This window comes from Aethalodelphis obliquidens, unplaced genomic scaffold (assembly GCF_003676395.1).
Source record: "Aethalodelphis obliquidens isolate GAN/ISIS:26980383/991018 unplaced genomic scaffold, ASM367639v1 scaffold136, whole genome shotgun sequence".
In the NCBI taxonomy this organism is placed as follows: Eukaryota; Metazoa; Chordata; class Mammalia; order Artiodactyla; family Delphinidae; genus Aethalodelphis; species Aethalodelphis obliquidens.
In genome coordinates this window covers 242,570-252,900 of record NW_020838080.1, presented here as the reverse complement: position 1 = coordinate 252,900, position 10,331 = coordinate 242,570, and the positions used below count along the sequence as shown (strand labels likewise).

General features: G+C 41.1%; 1 protein-coding gene across 1 annotated transcript in view; it reads left to right on the top strand.

Annotated features, from left to right (window-relative positions):
- Positions 1-37: 37 nt before the first annotated feature.
- The window catches only part of F8 (coagulation factor VIII), a 121,996-nt gene continuing 111,702 nt past the window's right edge, over positions 38-10,331 (top strand). The window contains exon 1 of the mRNA XM_027099677.1: positions 38-2,746. Within this exon, the coding sequence (XP_026955478.1) occupies positions 2,601-2,746 (146 nt within the window). The 5' untranslated portion in view covers positions 38-2,600. The remainder of the gene's footprint in view (positions 2,747-10,331) is intronic.

Here is a 10,331-nt window from a genome sequence, read left to right as displayed (position 1 = left end):
GCACGGGGCGGCTAGTCCCCTTGCCCGGGCGCAGCCGCTTCACAAGGCGCCAAGGGCGGTGTCAGAAGCCCCGCGGCGCCGACCCCCAGGCGCGTCGGGACACGCGTGCGCGGAAGGCCTCTCACGGAGGAGTTGTGCCGCAGCACGTAGTCTAGCTCGCAGCTCGCCTGGAAGGGGGTTCCCCGTGCGCGACCGCAGTGCGGCCTTTCGACAGTGAAGACTGCTTCACTCCTTACTTTACTAAAAATAAAGCGGGCTTGTAGTGGTTGCTCATGTTAACATTGAGCACGTATTTATCAGTGCCCGCTCTGTGCCCGACGCTGTGCTACTGGAAGAAGACAGACATTTAAGAAACGTTGCAGTCCCAGTGACCGAGACGGGCTCAGAAAGGAAAGCCCTCGCTGCCCGCAGCGCCCGCCGAGCCCTTTAACCACGTGCCGCGGCGCACCTTCCCGCCCCAGCCCCAAGCGACAGCTTTCGCTGTTACTCCGTCTCAGTTCACGGCAACGCCACCTTTGCAAAACCCTTGCTGTTTATTCTGAACTCCTCTTTCTCAAAGCCCACAAACGCAGTTCATCAGCAACCAGCAGAAGCGCCACATTCACAGTGAATCCAGCCCTGCTCGCCCCTCCACTGCTTCCGTCCCAGCCCAAATCACAGTCGTTTCTCGCCTTCAGTTAACAGGTCACCTGCTCCTCAGGCACGCCTTCCGTGACCATCCTCATTTAAAATTGCAGCCTAGTACACCCCTCCTTCCCCTTCTCCTACTTACTTTCGTTTTGGGCACAGTACTTATTTCACCTTCTAACATACGTAAGGTTTTCCTGTCTTTCAGGTATTGCTTACCGTTTCTCAGTTGTTTCTTTTTCACTGCTCTGCACCCAGTGCCTAAGACACTGTCTGGTTAGGACAAATGGGTAGTTGTGTGCTCTTTGGCAAACCATTAACCTCTCTGCCCCTCAGATGGTTCATCTGTACTCACTTTGCAGTCTTATTGTGAGGATTAAATCACATAATGTGTAAAGCTCATGACAGAATTATCACTCTGTATTGTGACTATGTATCTACCTTTTTGTCCCCGCTGCTGCAGCATGACTCCCAGAAGACAGGAACTGGATTTTATTCGTCTCTGAAGCATGGACGTATAGTAAAAGGGTTAGGAGCAAGACTCCTGGAGCCCAATTAAATGGGTATGAATGCTACAATTTACAAACTGTGTGACCATGGCCAAGTTGCCTAACGTCTCTGTGCTTCAGTTTCATCACCTGTACAATGAAGACAAGAATGCTTGCTGCATTAGAAAGCACTTAGAACAGTTCCTGGAATATATTACATGCCAGCTATTATCTCTGCAAACTTGTGCCTGGCAGAGAGAAGGTCTCAGCAAATGTTTACCCAAGGGGCTTCTTCCTGATTGTTTCCAAGCTGGACAATACCTTGCCAATGGCTCCCAAACACATTCCTATCCGTGCAGAAGTGGACTCTCCGTGATAACACTTCTTATAGAAACCCTGATCAAGATTCTTATTAGCTCCTATACTTTGAGGCCCTTGGGAGGCTCTCATGCCTCCTAATATACATTAAACTGAGTAGGTTCTCTGCTTGAGCTCAGCATGGCTATATTTTGATGTAAGGAGATATAGCCTATACTCAGGCCAAATGTAAACAACCTTAAGAAGCATCAGGTAGCAACGATGCAAGGGAAATAGGTACGTGGATGCTGGGTAGTTATGAGTGCTCTGTAAGCAAATGAAGCCAAGAGAGAGATCGGTAGTGCCGGTGGGGCTAGAGAACTTACAGTGTCAAGGCGCTGGTCCAGATTTGAGCTCATTAGGAGGTGAGATTTGAGCCAAGACTTGCAGGAGATGTGGGAGTGGAAACGTGTGGCTATCTGGGAAAAGGGGTTTCAGGTAGAGGAAACAGCAGATGCTAAGGTCCAGGTGCAAGGGTGTGCTCGGTGTTTTAAGGAAGAGCAAGGAGGCCAGTAGCTGGAGTGAGATGAAACCTTGGAGGTGGGGGGAAGGGACATGCAGATCATGGGGAAGACTCTAGGCCATGGTCAAAATGTAGGATTATACTCTGAGTGAGGTCAGAAGCCAGTGGAGGTTTCTGGGCAAAGAAGTAACTGGATCCGCTTTATGGTTTTAAAGGTCATTCATTGGTGTCTGTGAGGGGCAAGGGCGGAAGCAGGGAGACTGTTAGAATATTACTCTTGCTGGTGCAGGTGGATTCCAGAATCTTCAACAACATCAGCCCCCTCTTTCCTTTCCTCAAAGGTTCTGAGCAAAGCAGCATTCTTGTGCCCCTGCTGCTTTCAGAGGTGAACGGGTTAAGCTTTAGCTCAGCCTCCCTTTTCCTACTCAGTTCTTCCTGTGGCTGCTTCCCACTGCCAAAAAGGAAGCAATCCTATCCGTCACTGCTGAGCGCTAATGCTGCTGTCACTCCAGCCAGTCAAGTTCCCTAAAGTCCTTTGAGAAAATTTTGGGACTTTTCACTAAATCATACAAAATTTACCTTTTTGCTCCTGGGAGCCAAAGATATTTTTAGAGAAGAATTAATCTTTCGTTTCTCCAGTCGAACATTTTCTAGCAATCAGAGCCATGCAAATTGAGCTCTCCACCTGCTTCTTTCTGTGCCTTTTGCCTTTCAGCTTTGGTGCCATCAGAAGATACTACCTGGGCGCGGTGGAACTGTCCTGGGACTATATGCAAAGTGAACTGCTCAGTGAGCTGCACGTGGACACAAGGTAAAGGCCTGTTCTAGATGGGCCGGTCAGGATGGTGGGGCTGTGACTCTGGCTGTTTTGTCCATTGCTTCTCTTTGTCACATGCTGCCACACGGGAAACTAGAGAGTGGAGTCGAGTGAGGGCGAAGAGGCAAGCAGCATAAGAGACAGACCGAAACTTCCCTCAGCCTACCCCACAGCTTCCACAGGGAGAAGAGCCCTAAGACCCATCCATATTACATGCAATTTTGCTGTAAGGAGAGTATTAGCCAGGAGTTCAGAAACTTTTCATCTTTTCTGGGTTCTGGTGCATTTGGGGAGAGTAGTATTAAATAATCTTTCCAATATTATCTATGGTTGTTGATTTATTCAGATTTTTCTACCTCTTCTTCAGTCAATATTTGTTATATACATTTTCCTAGGAAGCAATCGGTTATCCCTAGATTTGATAATGTATTGGTATCAAGTTACATAATAGTCTGTAGTTATATCTCCATTCTTAGTTTGTGTATGTTCTCTTTACCTCTCATAAATAATATTTCCAGGAAGTTTCTCGATTTTATTGCTTTTGTCAGGACCCATCTTTTGGTTCTATCAATTTCTGTTTTTACTTTCATCAATTCATTTCTTCTTCCTAGCTTCCTTTGGTTCATTTAGTTGATCTAACTTTTTGCTTATTGAGTTGAATGCTGAAGTCATTTGTTTTAAATTTTGTTTTGTTTTCTTTAAATGTGTATTATAAAGATTTAAACCCAATACATATATAATGGTAATGTAAATATTAAATATGGTCATGTCATATATACGTTACAATCTTTTCTGTTCTTTTTGCTTTGCTCCCCACTCTCCTTCTACTTGAGCCCCCTTCTTGATTATCCCCAATCAGGTAACCCTAGTATGGTAATATATATTTATGTACACGCACATATGCACATATATGCAAATAAAGGTTTTCTTGGTCATTGTTTTACAAAAATGGGATATTACACACTATTCTCACTCACTAACACCTAATAGAATTCTGTCCAAGTCAGTTGGCATAACTTCAGTCTTTTTAATGGCTAAATAAAATTCCCTATTATTCCAGGTTTTTGGCCATTATATCCTATATCATTACATACTGATGCTTTTATTCCTATAGGACAGATTCTCAAGAGGGATATTGCTGGAATGAAGGGAATATTTCCTTTTTAGTTTTAATTTCCAAAAAGGCTAGAACTCTTCAAACATTTCTACCATCAACATATAGGAGTGCCCTTCTCCCTGCATTCACATCAGCAATAAGTTTTACCTTGTTTTTTAATCTTTGCCAATCTAGTAGGTATGGAGTGATATTTCATCATTACAATAATCACATTCCTTTTATTTCTAATGAGGCTGAACGTCTTTTTAAATGCTTGTTGACTACTGCATTTATTTTTTGAGATTTGACTATTCACATGTTTTGCCCATTTTTCTTTGGGCGCTTTCACTTTTTTTTAGATTATGAGAACTATTTTATTCTTACAAGTATTAATAGCCTATCGCAAGGCACCGTTTATCAAACAATACATCTTTTGTCACTGATTTGAATAAAAACATTCATCATGTAAAATTCTCATATATATTAGTATCTATTTCATTAAATTTCATTAAATTTATACATAAATTTTATTAATATAATAAGTGTAAGTAATTTATTATGACATTTATCCCTATGCATTTTATAAATACGTTGCTATTGTTAATCAAATGTTTTCTCTTATGTTCTTGATGTTAAGTACCAGAATAGAGAAAAGCTATTGGTTTGTGTATATTCATCTCAAATCTAGCTACCTTACTGAATTCTCATATAAATTCTAATAATTTTACATGGCAGTCTCTATGTGTATTGAATCATATTCAAAATAAGACAGATTCTAGCTCTTTTCCAATGTTTAATCAGTTATTTCTTTTTCTTATCTTATTGATTTTACTTGAAACAGTCTTCATATTTTGCTTTTTAGAATAACATTTGCTGTTTGTTCTTGATAAGTGGTCTTTGTTACTCCTTGCCATAAAATTTTCATTAGTAATGGCTTTTCAGCATTCTAGCATCATATGAATTTTGGCCTTTAATATGTTGAGGACAAATAGATTATGTCAGTAGACTTCCTGACATTGAATATCCTTACATTCTTGGAGTAAAATCTAATGTTCATACAATTTGATTATTGTTGGGTTCTATGTGCTAATATTTTTTTAGATACTGTGTGCCTTTATTATGTGGGATTGATCTATAGCTTTATTTTTTAATTGAAGTATAGTTGATTTATAATATTGTGTTAGTTTGAAGTGAGGAGCATAGCGATTCAGTATTTTTACATATTATATTCCATCATAGGTTTTTAGAAGATAATGGTTACAGTTCCTTGTGCTATACTGTATATCCTTGTTGCTTACGTATTTTATATATAGTAGTTTGTGTCTGTTAATCCCATACCCTTAATTTGTCTCTCCCCCCTTCCCTCTCCCCTTTGATAGCCATGTTTGTTTTCTATATCTGTGAGTCTGTTTCTGTTTTGCATATACATTCATTTGTATTATTTCCACATATGAGTGAAATATATAGTATTTGTCTTTCTGTGTCTGACTTATTTCACTAAGCATAATATTCTCTAGGTCCTAAGCATAATATTCTCTAGGTCCATCCATGTTGCTACAGATGGCAAGATTTCATTCTTTTTTATGGCTGAGTAGTATTCCATTGTGTGTGTGTGTGTGTGTGTGTGTGTGTGTGTGTATGTGTGTGTGTGTGTGTGTGTAAAACACATCTTCTTAAGTCAATTGTCTGTTGATGGGCACTTGGGTTGTTTCCATGCCTTGGCTATTGTAAATAGTGCTACTATGAACATTGGGGTACATGTATCTTTTCAAATTACTGTTTTCATTTTTTTCTGGATATATAACTTTATTTTTTACTATTATTATTAGATTTGGTATTAAAGTTTTATTGGCTTTATCAGATGAACTGGTGAGTGTTCTATCCTTTTCTATTGCCTAAAATAGCTCAGATAACATTAGAGTTATCTGTTGTTTTAAAGTTAGATAAGACTCACATATGAATCCATTTGGTCCAAGTGACATTTGCAATATCTTTAATCATCTCTTCAGGCTCTTCTATGTTAACTAGTCAAATCAAAATTCAACTTATTTTTGGAGTCAGCTTTAATAATTTTATACCTTTCTAGGAAATCATTTCCTTTATTTTTTCAATTTTGTTGCCACTGTGTTGCATATAGCACTCTCTCATGATTCTTTTACTCCACATCATCTGTAGCTATTTGCCCTTTCTCATTCTTAAATTCCTAAATTTTTGTTATTTACCTTTCCTACATGAACAAGTTTATAACGGATTTCTCTTTGGTTGTTGTTGGGGGTGGTCTTTTCAAATAATGAGCTTTTGGCTTTTTTTGTTCTTCTTCATTATTTTTTAAAATTAATTAATTTATTTTATTTATTTTTGGCTGCATTGGGTCTTTGTTGCTGTGCACGGGCTTCCTCTAGTTGCGGTGAGCAGGGGCTACTCTTCGTAGCGCTGCCCGGGCTTCTCATCGCGATGGCTTCTCTTGTTGCGGAGCATGGGCTCTGGAGCACAGGCTCAGTAGTTGTGGCTCAAGGGCTCTAGAGTGCAGGCTCAGTAGTTGTGGCGCACGGGCTTCGTTGCTCCATGGTATGTGGGATCTTCCCAGACCAGGGCTCAAACCTGTGTCCCCTGCATTGCCAGGTGGACTCTTAACCACTGCGCCACCAGGGAAGTCCCTGGTTATTTTTTATATTTAATTTATTTTCATATTTTATCTTTATCAATGATAGTTTCTTTTGGCTTGTCATGCTATATTTTTTCTAATATCTTAGGGAAAATAATATGTTCTTTTCTCTTTCTTTTGTCCTTTGTTTTTAACAGTGAAGGCATTTAAAGCTATACGTTTTTCTCTGAGAACAATTTTTCCATATCCCATAGGTTATGTTATGAAGAGTTTTCTTTTCATTGTTTTCAGTAGAGTCTGTAATATCCTCTTTGATTTCCTTTAGAAGCATGATTTTTAATCACATTTTTAATTTGGTTGTCAAGTTATTTTTTTGGTATTTGGATCAGCTTTGAGCATCCTGTTAGTTTCCTACTGCTGTGTAACAAATTACCTCAAACTTAGCAGTTTGCAACAACATCCATTTATCATCTCACAGTTTCAGTGGGTCAGAAGTCCAGGTGGGCTCAACTAGATACTCTGCTCAGGATCATACAAGGCCAAAATCAAGGTGTTGACAGGGCTTTGCTCCTTACTGGAGACTGTAGGGGAATCCACTTCCGGGCTGAATTGGAATTTAGTTCCTTCTCTCAGTTTCCATGGGGCACCCTCCATCTTCATGCTAGCAAGAGTGCATCAAGTCTGTTTCATGCTTCGGATCTGTCTAACAGAACATATTCATGAGCATAACACCAAACGGCAAAGGTCACGAGGAACAACATTTTGCCTACCACAGGTGTAGTTTACATACAATGAAACACACAGATTTTCAAATGTACAGTTTGATAAGCTTTGGCAAACGCATGCAAGTTACATAACCACCACCCTAGTCAACCCTCCTGCAACTTTTCAGTGAGTCTCTCTACCCTTACCTGGCACCAGGCAATAAGCTCCTTTCTGGAATTACAGATGCGCTTTTGGAGTTACAAGACTTTTATATCAGTAGATTCATACAGTATGCACTCTTCAGTGTCTGGCTTTTTATCTTAAGCACCGTGATTTGGAAATTCACCTAGGTTGTTGCATGAAGTTGTTCTGTCCTTTTTATTGCTGATTACTACTCAATTATGGGAATATATCACAATGTGTATATCTTTTCCCTGCCACATGGACCTTTGGATTGTTTCCAGGGGCTAATATAAATAAGCCTGCTATGAACATACCTGTGCAAGTTTTTGTGTGGCCATCTGCTTTCCTTTATCTTACATAAATATCTAGGAGTGAAATTGCTGGATCATGCTGAAATGCATGTTTAACTTTATAAGAAACTACCAACAGATTTCTGGAATGGTTGTACCATTTTGTACTCTCACCAACAATGCATGGAAGTGCCAGTGGCAACACATACTGGACAATATTTGATGTCACCAGTATTTAATTTTAGTCATTTTAATGACTATGTGGTGGTATCTTATGTATGTTTAATTTACATTCTCTGATAACTAAAGATGCTGAGCATCTTTGCATGTGTAATTGACCATTCCTGTATCTTATTTAATAAAATGTTTATTCAAATCTTTGGCCCAGTTTTAAATTGGGTTGTCTTATTATTGTTGAGTTTTGAGAATTCTTTGTATATTCTGGATAGAAGTGAATTTTCAGATATACCTGTTTTCAATATTTTCTCCCAGCACAAAGAGTTTCATTTCAATGAACTCCAATTTATCTATTCTTTTTTCCACTGGTTGCTTGTGGTTTTGGTGTCATATCTAAAAAGCCATTGCCAAATCCAAAGTCACAAAGATTTACACCTGTTCTCTTCTAAGAGGTTTGTAGTTTTAGCTCTTATATTTAGTTCTTTGATACACTGAGTTAACTTTTGTGTATGGTTTAAGGAAGCGATCCAAGCCTGTGGTTGTGCAGTGTTAATGATCCTGAAGTAGAGGCCCAGATGGTCGGTAGCCTGGTATCTAAATGAACCATTGACCATTTATCCATTAATGTTGGTCTTTTTGAAGATTAATATTGAAATATTTGTACTTAATACATTGTGCTTGTATTATAGTTTTCATCTAACACGCAGGCTGAGGTATAGTGAATAATAGACCGAGTGTAAAATTGAATTGAATGGAGAAAATGATTTATTATCTAGCTTTCTGTTGTTTTATAGGCAGTCACATGTATTTACCAGGAAAAAGTTGATAGAATTTTATTTTGATGACACCATTTTATAGTCTAGATTATTTTGATACTGATTAACAGGATAAGCTGACTCTGGACACATCCTGACAACCTCTGCCAAGGTCTGAAACAAACATCTGGGAAAATTCAGTTTTGTATTATCTATTCCTGCAGCTGCTCAACTTCTTCTAAGCAAGGGTCAGGGAATATAATAGGTTTTCCGATTGGTTTTAGATAAAATGTGAAAGAACAGTTCAGGTCAAGGACATTGTTGCCAAATATATTTGGCAAGATTTATATATCAAACCTCAAGGGAAATACACAAACAAAAAACCCACATAAGTTAGGAAGGAGTAAAATCTGTGAACCCGGGAACATTTTGTCACTTACTGTGCAGATTACCCTGAATCTGAGACATAAATCACGTCCCACTTGACTAGGGCCTAGGCCTTCTGTTTCTGTCTCACAATCTTGATCTTTTATCTGGCTTTTGGTTTTCACTCTTCCCTCAGAGAGAGAAAAATTTGTTTTCTGTGTGCTCGTGATCCTGTTCCTTCTCTGCTCGTCCAAGCTCTTGATCTAGTAAACATTTTTTATGTCTTATATTTTCATTTTAGTCATAAATATTAAAGTGAAAGTACTGTGCTAGTGTATGTCAAAATACCTATCTCTGGACATGGGTCTGAGTCTTGTTAGAAACCAATGGAAACTTTGGAGAAACTGAGTAGGGTAGACTCAGGAGAACCAAGGAGATGGAGTGGGAAAAGGGGAAGGGAACAAACTAGGGATGAGTTGATGACTGTGGAAGGGCATAGTCTCAAAGTGGCCAGGAGGTGGGACAAATGAACCGAAGGGAGGAGTATACTCGATGTAGGCATCAAATAATGTTAAATGACTAAAAGCCATGTAGGTCTATGCCTAGGCTAATGCCATGGAAATTTCTAGAGATGGATGAAATTACAGCACATTTAAATATGAATTAATATCACCATTTGGGTTCCCCAGAAGCAGACTGTGAGATGGATATCAACGTGCAGGAATTTTATTTAGAGTGTTCTTGGGATCAATACCTGGGAAAGCAGGGGAGGGCGGAGGGAGAAGCTGGGCCGCAGTGCAGGCCAGTCCTACAAGGAGCTCTGGAGCGGGAATGACCCTTCTGAGTTGTCCCACTTGGGCCAACGCGGCCAGGCCCCCTGTGTCTCCGTACTGATCAGTCATTAAGCACTGGCTACCCTAGGAAGGGGCGCGGCTATCCTGGGAAGGGGCGTGGCTATCCTGGGGAGGGGGCGTGACCTGCTCCAGAAAGGGGCCGTGGTCTGCTCTGGGAATGGGCGTGGCCTCCCTGAGAAGGGCCAGTGGGCTGCTTTGGAAAAGGGGAGTCCAGGCCCTGTGGGCGGGGCATGAGCCCGGCGGGCCGCTCCTCGAAGATACCGATACCGAAGCTGAGGGCTGTCCTCCAGCAGCACCCACCCCCCAGGTGGCCGGGTTCGAGTACCTTCCGGGCCGCCCCCTCCCCATCGCCATCACAGCCCCCGCTCACTCACTGTCCATGTGCTCACCTGCATCGGGGGCAGCTTCTCCAGGCCCCAGGGGCCGTCTCATCGCGCCCCTCACCTGGTGTGGCTGCCCTGGGGTGTGGCCCACTCCTGCCTGCTTCGCGTGAGACAGCCCTCCCCCCTGGTGGTCGTGCCCCGGGGGCTCCTCGTCTGGCGCGCCGC